This window comes from Mastigoproctus giganteus, chromosome 2, assembly GCF_048544385.1.
Source record: "Mastigoproctus giganteus isolate SK-2022 chromosome 2, ASM4854438v1, whole genome shotgun sequence".
NCBI classification, from domain to species: domain Eukaryota; kingdom Metazoa; phylum Arthropoda; class Arachnida; order Uropygi; family Thelyphonidae; genus Mastigoproctus; species Mastigoproctus giganteus.
In genome coordinates, this window is record NC_143576.1 from 83,436,574 (window position 1) to 83,459,916 (window position 23,343).

The window sequence follows — 23,343 nt, forward strand, 5'->3', positions numbered from 1 at the left end:
GATTGTCTGTCCTTACACTGGTAGCTAACCTTGAAAGAACATTAATAAGTAATAACAATATACATATGAAACTATAAATTACAGAAAAAGTTACTTTTATGTCTTATGGTAAATATGCAATGAAATAAGTACTTTTCTCCAAAATAAAGCATGTATGCAAGACAATCAATTCTTCTATGTAAAATACAGCCCCATATCTTTTGAGATGCAGAATGTTTCACTGTGGAGACAATACGGTCAGGATGAAATTATTCTCCTCTTCTTTGTCTAACAATCTGCCTGTCCAAACCATGCAGTTGAATTTCAATTTATCAGAGAAAACAACACATTTCCACTGATCCTCAAACCAACTAGCATGCTCTTTTACCTACCTTAAATGCTGGGCTTTCATTTTTTGCATTAAAAGTGTCTTATTTCTTGGGTAATGTGCTACTAATCCCGATAAGAAAGGTGTCTACATACTGCAACAGTATTTGCCTTTACTCCTGTATTCTTCTCCCGAGATGTTTTGAGATCTGTCAATGATTAACCCAGGGGCTCACATCTGGTGAGTATGGGCTTGGCATACCCAGGGACCTGAGCTGGATATCATCATTCTTCTCTTCCTTGGTGATTCCCTTCTACTCTCTCTCTCTGTAACTTAGAATTTTTTTTTTTTTTTTTTTTGGCTGGTGCAGCAAAAGCCTAAGGCTTTGTTGCACCATAAGGCTAATGATAATAATAATAATAATAATGATCTTCTGTTTTGGACAGACAGACAGACCAGAAATCTGTTCTGTGATGCTTCATGGGCAATCATTTCCTTTCTTTCTGTTTAGACTGCCAGTTTCTGATAATTTTTATGACAAACATGATGCTGTTGACTGATTATAATAAATAAGGAAGAACTAGACAAACTGTTGGAGCAGAAGGCTAGGTGAAATGGGAAGGGATATATTTTTTTTTTTTTGCTGATGCTGCATGGAGCTTGCTTTCTTGCATCATTTGCCACTATAACTAAATAAATCCTTGTAGCTTTGTTATTCTTAGAATGTCTCTTTAGCATTAGCATTAGTAGAGCCATACGATGAAAGAAAGCAAGCTTATGCAACATCAGCCAGAAAAAACCCCTTCTCATTTCACCGATCCACTCATTCCAAATGTTTGTCTAGTTCTGCCTTGAATCTATTTAAGCTATCAACTTCTACAATGACAGATGGAAGTTTGTTCCAGCAATCAACCACCCACTGGCTGGCTAAAGGCAAATTTATGCACATCTATTCTACAACTGTCTTTCCTCAATTTGAATCTATGCCCCCTCAGGTTCTTAATCTGAGCAAGAGGAAGAAGCCCATCAGCATTCAGCTTGCTCAACCCATTCAAGGCTTTATACACTTCAATCACATCACCTTGCATGTGCCTACTCTCCAGATGCTGCAATTTGCAGAACTTAAGCCTTTCTTGGTAAGAGCACCCCTTTGTTCCCCTCACCAATCTTGTTGCCCTTCTTTGTACTCGTTCTAACAACTCTACATTATTTTCCTAAAATTAGGGTTCCACACCTATACACGGTACTCAAGGTGTGACCTGACTGTGCCTTGTACAATGGGATAATCATCTCCTTGTCCCTGCTAGCAAAATTCCTATATATCATTGATAAGACTCTGTGACCTGCCCTGGCAGCCCATCTGCACTGTCAGCGAACTTCATATCTGACTACACAATTACCCCAGGTCCTTTTCACTTTCCACTTCCCTGAGTGTAGTACCACACAGTTGGTACGTTTCTCTTGGGTTATTGCTACCCATAGGCAATACTTTGCATTTGTCAATATTAAACTTCAGTTGCAACTTCTCGGCCTATTTGCTCAACTTATCTAGATCCAGTTGTTGGAGTAGCATAATGTCTTTACTGTCGTTAACAACCCTGCCAATCTTTGTATCATCTGCAAACTTGAACATTAAGCCTGATATATCTTCATCAATATCATTAATGAATACACAAAACAACAATGGGCCCAGCACCAAACCCTGGGGAACTCCACTAATAACATTCATCCACAAAGAGCAGTGTCCATTGATTACCACTCTCTGTCATCTCCCACTCAACCATCCGTTTATCCATTGTAGCAACTTACCCTTAATGCTATACCGCTCTAAATTGTACAGCAGTCTTCCATGTGCAACAGTATCAAAAGCTTTCCAGAAATCCAAGTATATGATATCAAAATTATTTTTTGCATCCAGTTTCTTTGTGACCACATCATAGTATCCAATCAAATTTGTCAGGCATGACTTCCCTTAACAAACCCATTCTGTGTCCGAACTATAACTGCAGTCTTGTCTAGTTGATCCTGCACTGCTTCTTTAATCAGTGGCTCCCTAGAATAGAAGTTAAATTAACAGTCTATAATTACTCGTGTCACCCTTTAGCATTAGTAGAGGCATACGATGCAAGAAAGCAAGTTTATGCAGCATCAGCCAAAAAAAAACAAACACCCTCCCATTTCACCTCTCCATTCATTCCAAATGCCTGTCCAGCTCAGCCTTAAATTTATTTAGATTATCAACTTCCACAACAAAAGATGGAAGTCTGTTCCACCAAACAACTACCTGTTGGCTAAAGGCAGATTCCGGCCATCGATTCTACAACTGTCTTTCCTCAATTTGAATCTGTGCCAATCTCAGCAAGAGGAAGAATCCCATCAGCATTCAGCTTGCTCAACCCATTCAAGGCCTTATACACCTCAATCAGATCACCTCGCAGGTGCCTACTCTCCAGGCACTGCAACTTGCAGAACTTAAGCCTTTCTTGGTAAGAGCACCCCCTTGCTTCCCTCACCAATCTTGTTGCCCTTCTTTGTACTCATTCTAGGAACTCTACATCCTTTCTAAAATGAGGCCTCCAGATCCTGTACACAGTACTCTAGGTGTGGCCTGACCATTGTCTTGTATAAAGGGATAATCACCTCCCTGTTCCTGCTAGCAAAATTCCTATATATCATTGATAAGACTCCATGACCTGCCCTGGCAGCCCCTCTGCACTGCTCAGCGAACTTCATATTTGACTGCACAATTACCCCCAGGTCTTTTTCACTTTCCACTTCCCTGAGTGTAGTACCACAGAGTTGGTACATTTCTCTTTGGTTATTGCTACCCATATGCAGTACTTTGCATTTGTCAATGTTAAACTTCAGTTGCCACTTCTCAGTTGGAGTAGCATACTGTCTTTACTGTCGTTAATAACTCTGCCAACCTTTGTATCATTGCAAACTTGGACACTAAGCCTGATATATACCTTCATCAATATCATTCATAAATATACAAAACAACAATGGGCCAACACCGAACCCTGTGGAACTCCACTAATAATATTTGTTCACGAAGAGCAGTGTCCATTGATTACCACTCTCTGTAGTGTCTCACTCAACCATCCCTTTATCCATTGTAGTAACTTACCCTTAATGCCATACCTCTCCAATTTGTACAGCAGTCTGCCATGTGCAAAAGTATCACAAGCTTTCCTGAAATGCAAGTATATTATTATTATTATTAATAGCCATATGGTGCAAGGAGACCTGAGGCTTATGCTGCACCAGGGAAAAAAAAAAGTTCCCGAGTTACCCTGAGAGAGAGAGTCAAAAGTAGAAGGGAATCACCAAGAAAGAGAAGAATGATGATATCCAGCTCAGGACCCTGGGTGTGCCAAGCCCATACTCACCAGATGTGAGCCCCCGGGGTATAATATCATTGGTCAGACAACACCTCCCTTTAACAAACCCATGCTGTGTCTTAACTATTACTGCAGTCTTTGTTACCCCTTTGTGAATTGGAGTCACATTTGCACATCTCTAGTCCATGGGGACCTTCCCTGAGTCCAAGGAAACTCTCAAAATTATGGCTAAGGGTTTGCTTACTTACTTTGCTGCTTCCTTTAATATAACTGGATACATCCCATCCACCCCTGGTGCCTTTCTTATGTTCAACTTCAACAATATCTCTCTTCCGCTTTGCTCTCAGTTATTACAAAGTGGAGGTTACTTTCTGCCCATCATGCTGTAAATATTTTTCTTTCAGTTCACTTGTTAAGTTCTAAGTTAAACATTTGTTAAAGTCTTGTATACACGTTTCGTTTAATAAACCATTAAGAGAAAATACAGAAGTGTTGTATTGATTGAATGTTTCCCAAGCGCGACCAACTTCGGTAGCCTCAAGAAATAGTTTTATGAAAATCTAGGTAAAAACAACAAGTTAGTGTCATGTTTTGGCAGTGTTAGGTGGGTTGGAAAACTGCTAGCTTGGGAGGGGAGACAAAGACTAATGGATTAACAGTAGCCACTGGCAGAGGTGAAAGTGATTCTTGCACTGCTTCTATTGGAATGAGCAGAAGCCTGAAAAACAAGATGCAGGATATTTCAGAGACTGCTGGAAGTCATTGCGGTACAAGTAAACACATGGGTTGTGTTAGGGTAGCTAAGAATAGAAACAGGTGCATGTATACTTGCGTGTACACCAATGCTAGGAGTTTAGTAAATAAATTTGATGAATTTGAGGTATTGCTCAAAACATAAAGGCAGATATTGTTGGGATATCAGAGACGTGGTGTCACACAGATATAAGGAATGCAGAACTGGAATTTGGGGAGTACAATGTGTATAGAAAGGATAGACAGGACAGGAGGGGAGGAGGGGTTATGCTATTAGTTAAAAAACACATAAAATCCAAGGAAGTGAAGCCAGTCGACATTGATGGACAGGGCAGTGTCGAGTCAGTTTGGTGTGATATAAGCATAGGTAAATCAAAATTGAGAGTAGGAGTGTGCTATAGGCCTAATGACTCTGATGAGTATAATAAGATACTGTACAGGGAAATAGAATGGGCCAGTAAATCAGAGAGTCTTATAATGGGGGATTTTAATTTCCCAGATATTGACTGGAATTTGTGGGTTGGTCACTCACACACTAGCAAGGCTTTTGTGGATTTATTGGATGATTGTTTTCTACACCAGCATGTTCGGGAGGCAACAAGAGGGAGTAATACTCTTGATCTGATTATCAGTAGTGATTTTTCATGCATTAGGAATCTGCAGATAAAGGAACCACTGGGTGGCAGTGATCACAGTGTGCTGAAGTGGGATTTACTCAAGGAGGTAACTACCATCAGAGGTAAAGGGAAGGGTTTTTGCTTTCGTAAAGGCGACTATGATGTTCTGAGACAGTATTTAAATTCTATACAGTGGGACCAACTGATGATGTTACCAACAGCAAATTCAAAATGGGAAGCATTCAAGGAACTAATATTGGAAGCTACCAGGCTTTACATACCAACCAAGAAATATTGTTCAAGGTTCAGGCCTAAATGGTTGTCAGATGAACTAATGAGACATATGGCAGAGAAGAAAAATGCATGGGATACATACAAATTAATGGGTGACATGGAAGCCTATGATAGATATAATTTGGTCTGTAACCAAGTCACAAAGGAGATTAGGCAGGCAAAGGCAGATTATGAGAAATCCTTGGCAAAGGATGCAAAGAAAAACAGAAAAGAGTTCTTTACCTATTTAAACTCAAGAAGGAAAGGGATGAATCAGATTGGTCCACTGGATGTTGATGGTTCAACAGTTGAGTATCCAGCTCAGGTGGCTAACAATCTAAACGAGTATTTTGCATCTACATTCACACATGAGGAGTTATTCAGGAAGGGGAATGTCGTAGGTGAAGTAAACATTGGCAGTGAGCTAGATGATTTTCTAATAACTGAGAAGAAAGTGGAGGAGAAATTGTTGAGGATAAACATAAAAAAGGCAACCGGGGTGGATGGGATCTATCCAGTTATATTAAAGGAGGCAGCAAAGGAAGTAAGCAAACCCCTAGCCATAATTATGAGAGCTTCTTTGGACTCAGGGGAGGTACCCATGGACTGGAGATGTGCAAATGTAACCCCAATTCACAAAGGAGGATCAAAGGCTGACGCAAGTAATTATAGTCCTGTTAGTTTAACTTCGGTTCCAGGAAAATTAATGGAGGCACTGGTTAAAGAAGCACTGCAGGATCATCTGGACAAGAAATCAGTTATAGCTCAGACACAGCATGGTTTTGTTAAGGGCAGGTCTTGTCTGACCAATTTGATTGGATACTATGATGTAGTCACAAAAGAACTGGATGTAGGGAATAACTTTGATATTATATATTTGGATCTTAGAAAGGCTTTTGATACTGTTGCACATGGAAGACTGCTGCACAAATTGGAGAAGTGTGGCATTGGAGGCAAATTGCTGCTATGGATAAAGGGATGGTTGAGTGGCAGAAGACAGAGAGTGGTAATCAATGGACACTGCTCAACGTGGACTAATGTCATTAGTGGAGTTCCTCAGGGTTCAGTGTTGGGTCTATTGTTGTTTTCTGTATTTATAAATGATATTGATGATGGTGTATCAGGCTTAATGTCCAAGTTTGCAGACGATACCAAGGTTGGCAGGGTTGTTAAGGACACTACTGATACTATGCTGCTGCAACAGGATCTGGAAAGGTTGAGCAGATGGGCTGAGAGGTGGCAAATGAAGTTTAACATTGACAAATGTAAAGTACTACATATGGGAAACAGTAACCCCAGATCAACGTATCAACTCTGTGGTACTACGCTGACAGTGGTAGAGAATGAAAAGGACCTGGGGGTAATTGTGCAGGCAGATATGAAGTTCTCTGAGCAGTGCAGACGAGCTGCAAGAGTAGCTCATGGTGTCTTGTCAATGATATACAGGAATTTTTCTAGCAGGGACAGGGATGTGATTATTCCCTTGTATAAGGCATTGGTTGGTCAGGCCACACCTTGAGTACTGTATACAGGTCTGGAGGCCTCATTTCAAGAAGGATGTAGAGCTGCTGGAACGAGTTCAGAGAAGGGCAACAAGATTAGTGAATGGAACAAAGGGTTGCTCTTACGAAGAAAGGCTTAAGTTTTGCAAATTACAGAGCCTGGAGACTAGGCATCGGCGAGGTGATCTGATAGAGGTGTATAAGGCTTTGAATGGCTTGAGCATGCTCAATGCCGATGGGATTCTTCCTCTTGCTCAGAATAATCACCTGAGAGGGCATAAATTCAAACTGAGGAAGGATGGATGTCGGATAGATGTGCGGAAATTTGCCTTTAGCCAGCAGGCAGTTGGTTTGTGGAATAGACTCCCATCGCTTGTTGTTGAAGTTGATAGCCTAAACAAATTTAAGGCTCAGCTAGACAGGTATTTCGAAAGAACGGAGGGGTGAAATGGGAGTAGTGGTTGGGTTTTTTTTTTTTTTTTTTTTTTTTTTGGCTGATGCTGAATAAGCTTGCTTTCTTGCATCATATGCCTCTACTAATGCTAATGCTAATGCTAATACTTTGGAATAATTTTTCCCATTTTCCATGTTGTGATAATTTATCAAAAATATGCCTAGTTGTAATTTTTCCTCTGAAAATTTTATTCAAAACATTAGTTTGTCGCAAGAAAATTTTGCAGATAGATTTTCTGATTTTAAAAATAATTCAAAGGTGTCTGAACTTGAATGCATCATTAGGTGTCTAACGATGCACTGAAGACAATATTTAAAAATGAAAATCTAATTCAATTTTATTCAACATTATCCGAGTCAGATTATCCAAAAATTAAAAACTTTGCAAGAAAGGTTACATCAATTTTTGTTAAGTACACATATATGTGAGCACACCTTTTTAAAAATGAAATATGTCAAAAATGGAATCACATCTAACTGACCCGCATTTACATGACTTTTTAAGAATTGGAACTAGTACTTTAAAACCCGATATTATGAAACTCAGTCGCACTCTACAACCACATTCATCACATTAATTATAATTTTGTTATATTACTGACTGTATTTTTGTGATTAGTACAATAAATAAGTAATGATTAAAATTTTATTTTTGAATCTCTAGATACAGGTAGGTATAAAACTTGTTTCTCTGCATAAATATGATCGAATATAGTTTTCAATAATTAGGAATTTTCTCCAACTTGCCAAATATTCCAAATATTCATATGTGGCCCACTTCTCTAAAAGTTTTGGGGACCTCTGGTTTAAACTTCCAAATGACAATGCATATGCTCATGCATCTTTGGCTACTCTCATTAGAAGAATGTCACACTTAGCCACCAAGACACACACATTTAGAAATAATTTATATATTCTTATATAAATTCCTAAAAATATACATAATCAAATGAGGGAGATATTATTTCACAAATATCAATTGACTACACTGGAATAAATGCACTGATTTTTCAATTATCAAATAAAAAACTGATTGTGTCTTCAAAAGCACATACACAAAATGAGGGGAAGAGAATACAATAAATGTTTCCCAATGTTATTAAATTTTGTTATTTGAAGACACTATGAATCTGCTAGTCCAGAAAAAAATTTTTAAACAATACAATAAAATTTAACCTACCTTTCAAGGCCATAATAAGTTACAGCGTATTTAGCTCCAAGGGCAACATTATTAAAGTAGCAATATCCACAAGCTTCATTATGCATAGCATGATGACCTGGTGGTCTAAAGACATTCAATATGATTAATAAATTATTTTTAATTATTATACACTTCAATTCTGATGAAAAAAAATCTGAATCACCCATTCAAAAATTACAATCCTGAACTTAAATAGCAAATAACACCTAATACTAGTGTTGTTTATTATATGCTTGTTTAATTTGCTGTTTTATGGCACATCGGCAGCATCAACCATTAGGCACTAAGTCTAAGGTTAATACAGAGAAAGATCACCACCAAGAGGTGGTTATTGTCAGGGCAATGGGAAATATGTTGTGCAAGAAGGATAGGCAGAATAGGATCAGGGCATGTCTGCCAAGGGCAAAAGTAAATGACACTGTACAGCGGATATCTTTGAAAGTGTCTGCAATTCTGCCCAGACATGACAGAAGGGAGTATACGTTGAGAGCCTTGTCAATCAATTCGGCCCTGGAGTAGAATTTTTGTCAGCATGGTCTATGCTTGTTAACTGGAGAGATTGTTTATACAGGGATGGGATACATTTGAATAGAAGAGGTACAAGAATATTTGTTGATGCTATCAAGGAAATGAGAGGTGGGTCAGAAAACTCCTAGCTTGGGGGGATACACAGACTAATAACTTAACTAGAACCACAGGCCCAGGTGAAAGGGATTCTTACACTGCTACTATTGGTACATGCAGCAGCCTAGAGAGCAAAGTATTCTGGGACTTTCTGTTCTTTCCATCTTTGTCTATATTCTATAATTTTTTCATTAATTGAGTAAATCTTTAATTCTTTTCTAATATTTACATTTGGTATTTTATCTAATTTTGTACATCCTTTAACATATCTTAAAAATTTCATTTCTGTAGCTTGTATTCTACTATTAATGTCTTCTTTGTTTCAGTGTCCATGTTTCGGAACCGTAAAGAAGTGTTGGTATTGCCATTACTTTGTAAAATTTCAATTGTGTTTCTTTCCTTGTTTTCTTAGCCAGAGTTCTTTTTATTGTTCCACATATATTTTGAAATTTTTCCAATTTCTGATTCATATCTTCTTCGACATCATATGTTATATCACATCCTAGATATTTAAAATGTTTTACTTGTTCTAATATTTTATTGTCTATAAATATTTTTGTTCTCACCGTATTTTACCCTTAAGAGCCATTGTTCTAGTTTTCATTGTTGATATTATTTACTGCTCTTTGTAAATTATCTTCACTATCTTGAATAATTACTTGATCATCTGCAAATAACAGTGTATTAATCCTATTCTTTGTATTTAAATATATCCCTGTATTAATTTCCTCTTTCCATTTACATATCATATCTTAGATATATATATATATGTTAAACAATGTTGGTGACAAGCTACATCCCTGTCTCTCCTTGATTTATTATACTTTCTTCTGTTAATTTATTACCTGTGTCTATTACAATTTTTGTTCCTTGATATAAACTCTATTATTTTTGTAAGATGCTTTGGGTATCCTTCATTACTCAATATGTCCCATAGTTTTCGTCTGTTTACTCGATCAAATGCTTTTTCATAATCTATAAATGCTAAATGCGTTTCTAAATTAAACTCTTTTCGTTTTTCTATTATTTGTTTTAATACAAATATATTATCTGTACATGATCTTCCTTTTCTGAATCCTGCCTGTTGTTCTATTAATATTTCATCAGAGATAATTTTAATTCTATTATTTATTATTTTGCTATACATTTTATATACTGTATTTAATATGCTAATCTCTCTATAATTCTTTGTATCATTTCTATTTCCTTTTTTAAATATTGAAATAATTTTTGCTATCTTCCATTCCTCTGGTATTTTATATTGTTCCCAACATTTATTAAATAAATTTAATATCCTATCTTTTAAAAAACTTCCTCCATACTTGATCACTTCTGCATTTATACCATCCATTCCCACTGCTTTCCTATTTTTTGTAGCTTTCAATGCCTTTTCCAATTCTTCCTTCATTATCGGATCTATATCACTAACTGGGTCTAACTATATCTCTTCTGTTTGATATGTTGGGTCTTTCCACAATTTTTCATAATGTTTTTTCCATTGTTCTTCCTTTATTATATTTATTCTTGAAGTGTCTTTCTCTGTACTATTCAAGTGTTTTATCATTTTATATGCCAAATTTTTTCTTCCATGAACATCATGTTCTATTGTACTTATAAATCTATCCCATGACTCTGCTTTAGCCTTCCTTATTATAGCTTTAGTTTTATTATGTTCTTGTTTATATATTTCTTCATTCTCCCTTGTCCTGTTTTGTATTTAAGATATTTATCTTGTTTGTCTTGTACTGCTTTAGCCAGTGGTGTAGGAACGCTTTGGCATTGGGGCAGGTGCCAAGGCCGCTGACAGGAGAAGGGCGCCACTGACAGGCCACACCAGTACAGTGCCAAGCTATTTCGACACCAGAGGCTAGCTGATGAAATGGCACCCCTCGATGATGTCGAATCAAGATAACAGCACAGGGAGGGTGAATATTAATTTTCACATGGCGATTCAAGCCTGCATGCATCCATTCATCTGAGTACATACTGCATAGCATTATAGATCTATTTGCTGTCCAGAATGTAACTTTCAAGGGACCAATCAGGCAATTGCTTCATCAGTGCATGCTCAAATGCATGGTAGTTTGCAATTCACGCATTGTATACAAACTGAATAAGTTATAGTGTTTTTGTGATTGCTATCTAAACAGGCAATCGTGAATATTGTGATTTATAATTTAAATAAAACAATAAAGGCCAAATTAATTTTAGACATGCCACCAAAGAAAAAAGTGGACATCAGTACCGCGTAGAAAGACTGCATAAAGAGGAAATTAGAAAAAACATTCCACTAGTTTACAAATCTGGCTTACAATAAGCCACTCAAAACCTGAAAGTGACAAAGAAAACGAACATGATTTGAATGAAGATGACACAAATGATGATGCCACTGAAATGGAAGTCCAAGAAAAAGCTCAAACAGTTGAAGTTAAAGGGGTGGTTGAGGGGGAGAAGACAGAGAGGGGTAATCAATGGACACTGCTCATCGTGGAATAATGTTATTAGTGGAGTCCCTCGGGGTTCAGTACTGGGTCCATTATTGTTTTCTGTATTTATAAATGATATTGATGATGATATATCAAGCTTAATGTCCAAGTTTGCAGACGATACGAAGGATGGCAGGGTTGTCAAGGACACTACTGACACTATGCTACTGCAACAGGATTTGGAAAGGTTGAGCAGATGGGCTGAGAGGTGGCAAATGAAGTTTAACATTGACAAATGTAAAGTACTACATATGGGAAACAGCAACTCCAGAGCAACGTATCAACTCTGTGGTATTATACTGACAGTAGTAGAGAATGAAAGGGACCTGGGGGTGGTTGTGCAGGCAGATATGAAGTTTTCTGAGCAGTGCAGACGGGCTGCAAGAGTAGCTCATGGTGTATTGTCAATGATATATAGGAATTTTTCTAGCAGGGATAAGGAAGTGATTATTCCCTTGTATAAGGCAATGGTCAGACCGCACCTAGAGTGCTGTATACAGGTCTGGAGGCCTCATTTCAAGAAGGATGTAGAGATGCTGGAACGAGTACAGAGAAGGGCAACAAGATTAGTGAATGGAACAAAGGGGTGCTCTTACGAAGAAAGGCTTACGTTTTGCAAATTACAGTGTCTGGAGACTAGGCACCAGCGAGGTGATCTCATAGAGGTGTATAAAGCCTTGAATGGTTTGAGCATGCTCAATGCTGATGGGATTCTTTCTCTTGCTCAGAATAATCACCTGAGAGGGCATAAATTCAAATTGAGGAAAGACAGATGTAGGATAGACATGAGGAAATTTGCCTTTAGCCAGCAGGTGGTTGGTTGCTGGAATAGACTTCCATCCCTTGTCGTGGAAGTTGATAGCCTAAATAAGTTTAAGGCTCAGCTAGACAGATATTTCGAACGAACAGAGGGGTGAAGTGGAAGTGGTTATTTTTTATTTATTTATTTATTTATTTATTTGTTTTTTTTTTTGATGCTGCATAAGCTTGCTTTCTTGCATCAAATGCCTCTACTAATGCTAATGCTAATGCTAAGTTATTTTAAAAGAATTAGAAAGTGTGGACAATAACCAACAGTTGGCAGAAGAAAATGATGGCAGCAATAATATTAACATGGTGTTCCATGTTAATATTATTGCTAAGTCTAAATAATTGACGTAAGTCTGAATTTTAATAACGTAATAACGTTATTAAATTTTAACGTTATTATCTGAATTTTAATAACGTTATTATTGACGTAAGTCTGAATTTTAATGATCCGACCACATGGAACTTTAATACCCACAAAAACAGATCTCTTATGGTACAACACGGTCCCGAACATATAGTCTTAAATATGTATCCTGTCACTAATGGCCAATGTTTCAATAATTTGTGGAAATACAAAAATGAAGGTATTGAAAAAAAAAAAAAGAGAGGAAATGGTTATTTTAATGCAAAAACAAAGATGCAATATATTGTTTTCCGTGGGGCTCTTATTTGTATCTTGCGCAAATAATGTTCCATTTTGCAGCTCAGATGGATTTAAGGATTGGAAACATCTAAATCCAAACGTTCTTTTTCATGAGATTCATTACAACACAAACAATTTCACAAAATGTAAATTATTAGAAAAGTGTCTTCAAAAAGGTGGACTAATTGATGACGCTGCACAAGCAGCAATAAGTGAAATTTCGAAATGGTGTCATATACTGAAAATAATATTGAAATGTATATTGTTCTATGCTGAAAATAATTTGGCATTTCGTGGGCATGCTAGTAATATCAATACTGAATAAAAAAAATTGTGGCGTATTTTTAAACTTGATAAAATTTGTCAACCAATTTGACGTTGGTAAGAAAAATGCTCTGGAATCACATATTAAACACCACACTATTTTTCTCCAGAAATTCAGAATGAATTTATTAATTTGTTAGAAAAAAAGAGTACGAAGTGAAATAACTTAAAATAACTAAATGCAACAAGGCATAATATGTTAAGAGTAAGAGTTTTATATTTATATAATATCGGTGTGAATGCACCATAGATAACTCTTAAGAAAAAACTGCGATAGTGTGGGAGGCATCATTTCCTCTGTATCTCATATTGTGCTCAATGATAGGCCAATAGCTTTGAAATGGTGCGGTTTCACTTCCACGAAACAACAGATGACCGCTTGTCAGGATAAAGGAAAACCACTCTCTTCTAAATCTCTAATAGGGTGCTTACAATAGAAAGTTGACCAGAGCCTATTGTCCGAATGTTTAACACACCTTGGTCTGCCCACTGGCTATGGATACACAGAAAGTAATTGACCAGTTCTACTTCTCAGTATGTGGGACAGGTAGTCAGATAGGTTTTACGGGTACCGACTGAGATGCAGATTGTAATCCTTGTAATCCATTGAAGGCCATGAGTGCAAACGATGTGTACCCAGTTAAGTCTCGTAATGCAGTCGTTATACAGAAAATTTTCTTCATTCATAGAACAAAGAAAATTTGTTTCCATAAAACAAAGAAATAAAAAAATTCTAAAAAAATTCACTAAAGAATAAAATTCTATTTAGCGAATTCTAAAAAAATTCGGTAAAAAGAAAACATTTATCTCTAAACAGAAAAATTCGCTATAAAGAAGTTTGTTAAACAGAGGTCCGACTGTACTTATTATTTATTATGATTTTACCAATTATCGAAAAAAGGCACGTAGCCATGAATTTGCCAAGGGTGCCGAAAACCTAGCTATGCCTCTGGCTTTAGCTATTTCTTCATTCCACATCTTTACGCCCCTCTCTTCTTATAGTTTTTCCTGAATTGTCCTAGTGTCTCTTTTGCTATCTTTTGAATTATATTTCGTATATTATTCTATTCTTCTTCTATTTGTTCTCTCTCTCTTATGTTTTACTTATTTTGTCTTTAAGCCTTTTTTCATATAACTTTTGTATACTTTCTTCTTGAAATAGATATACTTTGTAACCTAACTCCTCCTTCCTCTGTTTAGTAGCTTTCCTCTTCTTCCATTTAGTCCATAACTCTATTTTTGAAGCCACTAAAAAATGATCTGAATTAATATCATATCCTCTAAACACCTTAGTATCTCGACATTGTTTTGCTAATTTTTGATTTACTATTACATAGTTTATTATTGACTGTGTACTTCTTGCCAACCATGTATATTTATGTATATCACATTTTCTAAAAAATGTATTTGTTATCTTCAAATTATTATTTCTGTATTCAGAAACATGTTATTCCAAAATCTTTTTCAAACTCTTTGTATGAGGAACAATGTTTTGTTGTAATTTAAATAAGGCAAAGCAGGAGTGGATTCTTCAGAAAGTTTCAAACATTTTAATTGAGGGAAAACACGTTGCATCACATGTGGATCTCAGCTACCAGAACATGCAGATGGTTGATCCTGACTTGTAGATGGCTGTGGATCCAAACTAACAAAGCTCACAGTGGCTGGTCCAAATTTGTTGATGGCTGATCTCAACTTGCAGATGGCTGATTTAGTTCAGCCGAAGCAAAATTTTTAATTATTTTTGCACATTCTCAACATTCTCTAGTTTATTTTGCAATCTTCTTTGGTTTAGAGACATTTAATCGAGCCTTATAAGCTTTTTGCCTTTCAGTGCCAGTTTCTGCCATAGCAGTTTAAAATGATGTTTAATTTTTTTTTTAAAAGTGAACACATTTTTTTTCACAGTTTTGATGTGAAATATAAAGATATTTCACATCAAAAATATGTATTGTACTTATTTTGGAGTGAAACTCGATAACTAAGATAAACAATGGGTTCCACATAAAGCTGCTGAACCTGTGTTGAAGCATTGAGATTGTGGAAAAATCATAATAAGAAGGCTATGCCATTTGCAATTCCTGTGATTTGGCAGGAGACTACAAACCACTGTGATGACAGTTACTTTTGATTAGTTAATTTTGATTATTTTTGATTAGTAGAGGGATACAATGCAAAGAGTATGAAAGGCATTGTGTATCCTAATATTCCATCTGCCATTAGATCAATCCCACATGAAGATAACCTGCTGATTCCATGCCTGCACTTATATTATATTGGAGAATGTAGAAGCAGAGAGTGCTAAAAAGTGAAACTTCTGAAAACAAAACTGAAGTCTACACACGTGGAGACATTGACTCCAGCTCTCAACTGTTTTCACAGCTTGAACTCAATGATCTGGTAAGAGATTTAAATTTACCAAAGGAATCTACAGAAGTCCTTGGTTCCACACTGCAAAAATTTTACCCATCATAGATCAGTAGAGAATCAGAACTAGTCCCCTACTTTTTTGAAGGCAATTCTATGGTTTTTTGCAATAATATAAATGATTTAATGAACCATTTAGGAATTAGTTACAATCCTATACAGTGTAGACCTTTAACGACTCATCAAACAAGTCTCAAAGGTGTGTTGCTCCACAATTGAAATGAATATGGGTCAATTCCGATCTCTCTCTCTCTCTCTCTCTCTCTCTCTCTCTCTCTCTCTCTCTCTCTCTCTCTCTCTCTCTCTCTCTCTCTTTGTGTGTCTGAAAGAAACATGAGAACTTGAAGAAGTTGTTGATAATTATTGAGTATGAAGAACAAGGTTGGCTGGTCTGTACTGACTTTAAAGTGATAGGCATGTTATTTGGACAACAATCTGTCTACAGAAAAATGCCTTATTTGTGTTAGTACTGAGATGTCAAAGACTGGCCAAAGAGGGGCAGTTTGTTGCCTGGATATAGAACATAGTTCAATAACAACTGGTAGACCCCAAAACTGTCTTCCTTCCACCCATGCACATTAAAAAGTGGGTTTGATGAAATAGTTTGTGAAAGCTTTACCTCAGGAAGGTCTCTGCTTCAACAATCTCTGTAATAAATTCTCATCGATCATCTAAGAGAAGCTACAACAAGGTATTTTTGTTGGATCTCAAATTCGAAAACCGATGAGGGGCCGAGATTTTGAGGGAACTATGAATAAAAGAGAAAAATGAGCATTGATTAGCTTTAGGTCTGTTGTTGAGAACTTCTTAGGGAACAACAAGAATCCAGACCGCAAGAATATAGTTGAAAATACATTGGCAAACTTCAAGAAGCTGAGCTGCAACGTGAGTGTCAAAGTACATTTTTTACACTCCCACATAGACTACTTCCCAGAAAATCTAGGAAGTGTTAGTAAAAAACAGGGTGAGAGGTTTCACCAGACCATTAAAGACATCGAGATGAGGTACCAGAGGAGGTGGAATGTCAACATGATGGCTGACTATTGCTGGATGCTGAAGAGGGATTGTAAAGTAGAAGGATCTGGAAAAAGAAATCAAAGAAACAAAAATTTGACCCATCATAGATCAGGTTTTGAAATGAGAGGCGAATGTTTAATGGACTTTTTACCACATTGCCATTTTTAATACTGTTTTCAACATGTATTTAAATATAAAAATGTGGTCAAAGTAGTATTATGTTATAATTTCAGTGCACAAATTCTAGTTGAATTAATAAAAATTTGTGAAAAATGAAGATTTTCTTTTGTGATTTTTGAAGAAACCTGATTTGATGGAAACAAATGGAAGACATTTTTGAAATCAGCATTAGAAAATGATTCAGAAACTCTTTACTGAGAAATATATCAGTGAATTTTTTTTTTCAAAATGTAGAGTATTGTAATTTAATAATGATGAGCTTGATTTGATGTTGTTGTTGTTGTTGTGCGGGTTTCATGGCACATAAGCTACTTTGGCTATAATGCACCTTGTTGAGCTTGAAGTGCTAGTCAAGACATCAAAAGCAGATATTGTTGGGATATCAGAGACGTGGTGTCACACAGATATAAGCAATGCAGAATTGTAATTTTGGGAGTACAATGTGTACAGAAAGGACAGACAAGACAGGAAGGGAGGAGAGGTTATGCCGTTAGTTAAGAAACACATAAAATCTAAGGAAGTGGATCCAATTGACATTGGTGGACAATGCAATGTTCAGTCTCTTTGGTGTGACATATGCACTGAGAAAGGAATAATGAGAGAAGGTGTGTGTTAAGTACACTGATTATTATTTTTTTTTTTAAGTACATTGATTATTTTTATTATTAGCCATATGGTGCAAGGAAGCCCGAGGCTTAACTTTCCAGACATTGACTGGAACTTGTGGTTTGGTCACTCATATACTAGCAAGACTTTTGTGGATTTATTGGATGACTGATTTCTACAGCAACATGTTCGAGAGGCAATCAGGGGGAGTAATACTATTGATCTGATTATCAGCAGTGATTATTCATGCATTAAGAATTCGCAGATAAAGGAACCACTGGGTGACAGTGATCACAATGTACTGATGTGGGAATTACTTAAAGATGTAACTACCATCAAGGCTAAAAGGAAGGGCTTTTGCTTTTGTAAAGGTGCCTACAGGAGTCTCAGACAGTTTTTAAATTCTGTACAGTGGGATCAACTGACGATGTTACCAACGTTCAATCCTAAATGGGAAGCTTTCAGGGATTTAATTTTGGAGGCTACTAGGCTTTTCATTCGAACTAAGAAATAGCGTTCAAGGTTTAGGCCTAGAATGGATGTCATATGAATTAATGAGGCTATTGGCAGAGAAGAAAAATGTATGGGATGCATAAAAAGTATCAGGTGACACAGAAGCCTATGGCAGATAAAAACTCTGTAATCAAGTCACAAAGGAAATTAGGCAGGCGAAGTCAGATTACGAGAAATCTTTGGCAGAGGATGCAAATAAAAACAGCAAAGAGTTCTTTACTTATGTAAATTCTAGAAGGAAAGGGATGAATCAGATTAGACCAACTTAACATAGATGGGTTGACTATTGATGATCATGCTCAGGAAGCTGATAAAATGAATGAGTATTTTGCATCTACATTTACACATGAGGAGGTTATTCAATGAGGGGAGTGCCAGAAGTTTATCAAAACTCTAACCAGGGAGCCAAGTGATTTTGTAATAACCGAGAGTAAAGTGGAGGAGAAATTGTTGAAGTTAATCATAAAAAAGGCACCTGCGGTGGACTGGATCTATCCAGTTATATTACAGGAGGCAGCAAAGGAAGTAAGCAAACCCTTAGCTCTAATTATGAGAGCATCCTTGGACTCAGGGAGAGATCCCCATGGACTGGTGGTGTGCAAATCTATCACCAATTCGCAAAGGGGGGTTCAAAAAGGTGACACAAGTAACTTGTTTAACTTGTATTCCAGGGAGAATAATGGAATCACTGGTTAAAAAAGCAAGGCAGGATCATCTAGACAAGTATGCAGTAAAGCATGGGTTTGTTAAGGGGAAGTCTTGTCTGACCAATCTGATTGGATACTATGATGCGGTCACAAAGGAACTGAATACCAAAAATAATTTTGATATCATATACTTGGATTTCAAGAAAGCTTTTGATACTGTTGCACATGGGAAGACTGCTGTACAAATTGGAGAGGTATGGCATTAAGGGTAAGTTGCTATAATGGATAAAGGGACGGTTGAGTGGGAGATGGCAGAGCATGATAATTGATGGACACTGCTCTTTGTGGACAAATGTTATTAATGAAGTTCCCCAGGTTGCGGTATTGGGCCCATTGTTGTTTTGTATATTTATCAATGATATTGGTGAAGGTATATCAGGTTTAATGTCCAAGTTTGCAGATGATAGAAAGGTTGGCAGGGTTGTTAATGACAGTAAATGCTACTCCAACTGGATCTATATAAGTTGGGTAAATGGGCTGAGAAGTGGCAACTGAAGTTTTAAGATTGACAAATGGAAAGTACTGCATATGGGAAGCAATAACCAAAGAGAACGTACTAACTGTGTGGTACTACACTCAGGGAAGTGGAAAGTGAAAAAGACCCAGGGGTAATTGTGCAGTCAAATATGAAGTACGCTGAGCAGTGCAGAGAGGCTGCCAGGGCAGGTCATGGAGTCTTGTCAATGATATATAGAAATTTTGCTAGCAGGAACAGGGAGGGAATTATCCCATTATACAAGGCCATGGTCAGGCCACACCTAAAGTAATGTGTACAGGTCTGGAGGCCTCATTTTAGGAAAGATGCAGAGATGCTAGAACGAGTACAGAAAAGAGCAACACAACTGGTTAGGGGATCAATGGGGTGCTCTTTCGAAGAAAAGCTTACATTCTGAAAATTGCAGCATCTGGAGTCTAGCTACCTGCGAGGTGATCTGATCGAGGTATTTAAGGCCTTGAATGGTTTGAGAAAGCTCAATGCTGATGGGTTCTTCCTCTTGCTCAGATTAAGAACCTGAGGGGGTACAGATTCAAATTGCAGAAAGACAGTTGTAGAATAGATGTGTGGAAATTTTCCTTTAGCCAGAGGGTAGTTTATTGGTGGAACAGGCTTCCATCTTTTGTTGTGGAAGTTGATAGCCTAAATAAATTTAAGGCTGAGCTGGACTGGCATTTGGAACAAATGGATGGGGTGAAATGGGAGGGTTTTTTTTGTTGGCTGATGCTGCATAAGCTTTCTTTCTTGCATTGTATGCCTCTACTAATGCTAATAATAATGATTAAATTAACTGTTTTTTTTTTTTTTTTTTTTTTCCAATCAAACAGAATATTTGATCACTTACCTAATGACTGCAAAACCATTCTGCACCTAAAATTTAATAATGCATGTATTCATTTGTTAATATTAATATATTTTTGAACTAAATAAAAGAGCACACTACTTTTTTTAATTTATTTCTTTTATACTTTTTATACTCTTATTTATTTATTGATATTTTTGTTTAAATATAAGATTGATATCATACCTTTATTGTAAGAAATCTTGACCCGACGCTCACATCAAACTAATCTGATTAATGTAATATAAAATCATTATGTATTAAAATCTTTAAAACCGTGAACATATCCCTATTGAAGGATTGTTGAATGATATGATATGATATTATATAAAAAACTAAACTTGTCTCCAGTTCACATAGTCTGTCAGCTGCCACCAAGGAAGAGCCAAGCGCAGCCGATGTACATCCACTTACCCCAAACTAAACCCATTAACAATGGTAGACAAGAGCCAAGCGCAGCCAATGTACATCGGCTGCACTTGGCTCTTCCTTGGTAGTAGCTGGCAGACTATGTGAACTGGAGACCAGTTTAGTTTTTTATATAATATAATATCATATCATATCATTCAACAATCCTTCAATAGGGATATGTTCGCGGTTTTAAAGATTTTAATACTTAATGATTTTATATTACATTAATCGGATTAGTTTGATATGAATGTTGGGTCAAGATTTCCTACAATAAAGGTATGATATCAACCTTATATTTAAACAAGAGTACTTAAAGTAGGAAAAACTGAGCTTCATTGCTCTTACATTTAAAATTTATTGATATTTAAGTACAATTAAAAAAATTTATTTTTGGAATGACTTTTTTTTTCCTTCTGAAAATAAGCAAATATTAAACAGAGTTTCTTCAGAATGGTATCTTTGAGCAGAATTACATTTTCAAAAAGAAGTCGTAAAGTTACTAGAAACAATCTGGGTAATAAATTTTTTGTTGCCACCTTTAGTGCTTTCAATGCAGTGTGGTGAAAGATTTTGTGAATAAAATGGATGTTCTAGCACAGACAGATAATTTCATGTTCAGCAGGTTACTATTTAATGAAAATACAATCCAGGTTCTCTGAATCCATGTCTTTTGTTTGCATCTCTCAGATGACATAACATGTATAGCTTCTGTAACTTTTCAGTCACAGTTCAGCCTTCTGGCATATATTCAAAGTGGACAATGCCTTTGTGGTGAAAAAAAGTTCTCAAAATCACATTGTCTTTACTTCTACCCAAGTGGAATTGTTTGTGTCATGGTGATAACAGGGAACCAACTTTCACCCATGCTGTTTAATTTGTGGATTATGCAATAAAAACACCAAGCCTCATTATCTTTGAAAATTTTCTCTAAAACATCATCCATTTTGTCACCATCATTAGCATTAGCATTAGTAGAGGCATATGATGCAAGAAAGCAAGCTTATACATCTTCAACAAGAAACATTCCATTTCACCCATCCATTCACTTCAAAAGTTTGTCTACTTCTTCCTTAAATTTATTGAAGCTATGAACTTCCACAACAACAGATGGAAGTCCGTTCCAGCAATCAACTACCATTGGCTAAAGACAAATTTCAACACATCTATTCGACAACTGTCTTTGCTCAATTTCAGTTTATGCTCCCTCAGGTCTTTAATCTGAGCAAGAGGAAAAATCCCATCAACATTCCGCCTGCTCAATCCATTCAAGGCCTTATACACCTCAATCAGATCACCTCGCAGTTGACTAGTCTCCAGATGCTGCAATTTGCAGAACTTAAGCCTTTTTTCATAAGAGTACCAATTTGTTCCCCTCACCAGTCTTTTTGTCCTTCTCTGTACTCGTTCTAGCATCTCTACATCCTTCCTAAAATGAGGCTTCCAGATCTGTACACAGTACTCAAGGTGTGGCCTGGCCATTTCCTTATACAAGGAGATAATCACCTCCTTATCCCTGCTAGCAAAATTCCTGTATATCATTGACAAGACCCCATGACCTACTCTAGCAACCTGTCTACACTGCTCAGAAAACTTCATATCTGACTGCACAATTACAACAGCCCTCTTTCATTCTCCACTAACTGAATGTAACACCACACAGTTGGTACATTTCTCTGGGGTTACTGCTATCCATAAGCAGTACTTTGCATTTGTCAACGTTAAACTTCAGTTGCCACTTCTCAGTCCATCTGCCCAACTTTACTAGGTACTGTTACAGTAGCATACTGTCATTACTGTTGTTAACAACCCGCCCAACCTTTGTATCATGTGCAAACTTCGACATTAAGCCTGGTTTACCTTCATCATTAATAAATATACAAAAGAACAATGCGCCCAACACCGAACTCTGGGTGACTCCACTAATAACATTAGTCCACAAAGAGCAGTGTCCATTGATTACCACTCTCTGTCTTCTCCCACTCAACCATCCTTTTATCGATTGTAGTAACATGCCCTTAATGCCATACTGCTCCAAATTGTACAGTAGTCTTACATGTGCAACAGTATCACAAGCTTTTATGATATCAAAATTACTTTTCGCATCCAGTTCCTTTGTGACCACATCATAGGGTCCAATCAGACTAGTCGGACAAGACCCCCCTTAACAAACCCATGTGTGTCTGAATTATTTGGTGCCTCCGTAGCCAGGTGGGAAGGAGCAGCAGTGCGTAGCACACGCTTCTTGATTAGACTGGGGTTCGAGCCCATCACCACCAAATACGGAGGATGTGGAAAGGTCAAGGGAAGGACCACCGCATATTCCCGGAGCAATATGGCCTTAGTTGCCAATGCTCCTAAATAACAAACAACAACAACAACTGAATTATTACTGCAGTCTTGTCTAGATGATCCTGCAGTGCTTATTAAACCAGTGACTCCATTATTTTTCCCAACAGAAGTTAAACTAACGGATCTCTAATTGCTTGTATCCCCTTTGATCCTATCCCCTTTGTGAATTGGGGACATATTTTCATATCTTCAGTCCATGGGTACCCCCCCCTTAGTACAAGGAAGCTTTCATAATTATGGTTAAGAGTTGGCTTACTTCCTTTGCTGCCTCCTTTAATATAACTGGATAGATCCAATCCACTCCAGGATATGATTTAACTTCAACAATTTCTCTTCCACTCTGCTCTCAGTTATTACAAAACCATTTAGCTCCCTGCTAGAATTTGATAAGCTTCTGGCCTCCACTTCCATACAGACTTCCTCGTGTGTGAATGTAGATGCAAAATACTCATTCAGTTT

The 23,343-nt window shown here is 36.9% G+C and overlaps 1 protein-coding gene across 1 annotated transcript in view; it reads right to left on the bottom strand.

The window, feature by feature from the left end:
- Nucleotides 1-23,343, bottom strand: part of LOC150089376 (polyamine deacetylase HDAC10-like) — a 162,386-nt gene that overhangs the window by 42,891 nt on the left and 96,152 nt on the right. Inside the window, exons 5-6 of the mRNA XM_090389961.1 lie at nucleotides 20,128-20,153; nucleotides 8,430-8,534 (exon numbers count right to left, since the gene is read on the bottom strand). Of these exons, the coding sequence (XP_090246087.1) occupies nucleotides 8,430-8,534; nucleotides 20,128-20,153 (131 nt within the window). The remainder of the gene's footprint in view (nucleotides 1-8,429; nucleotides 8,535-20,127; nucleotides 20,154-23,343) is intronic.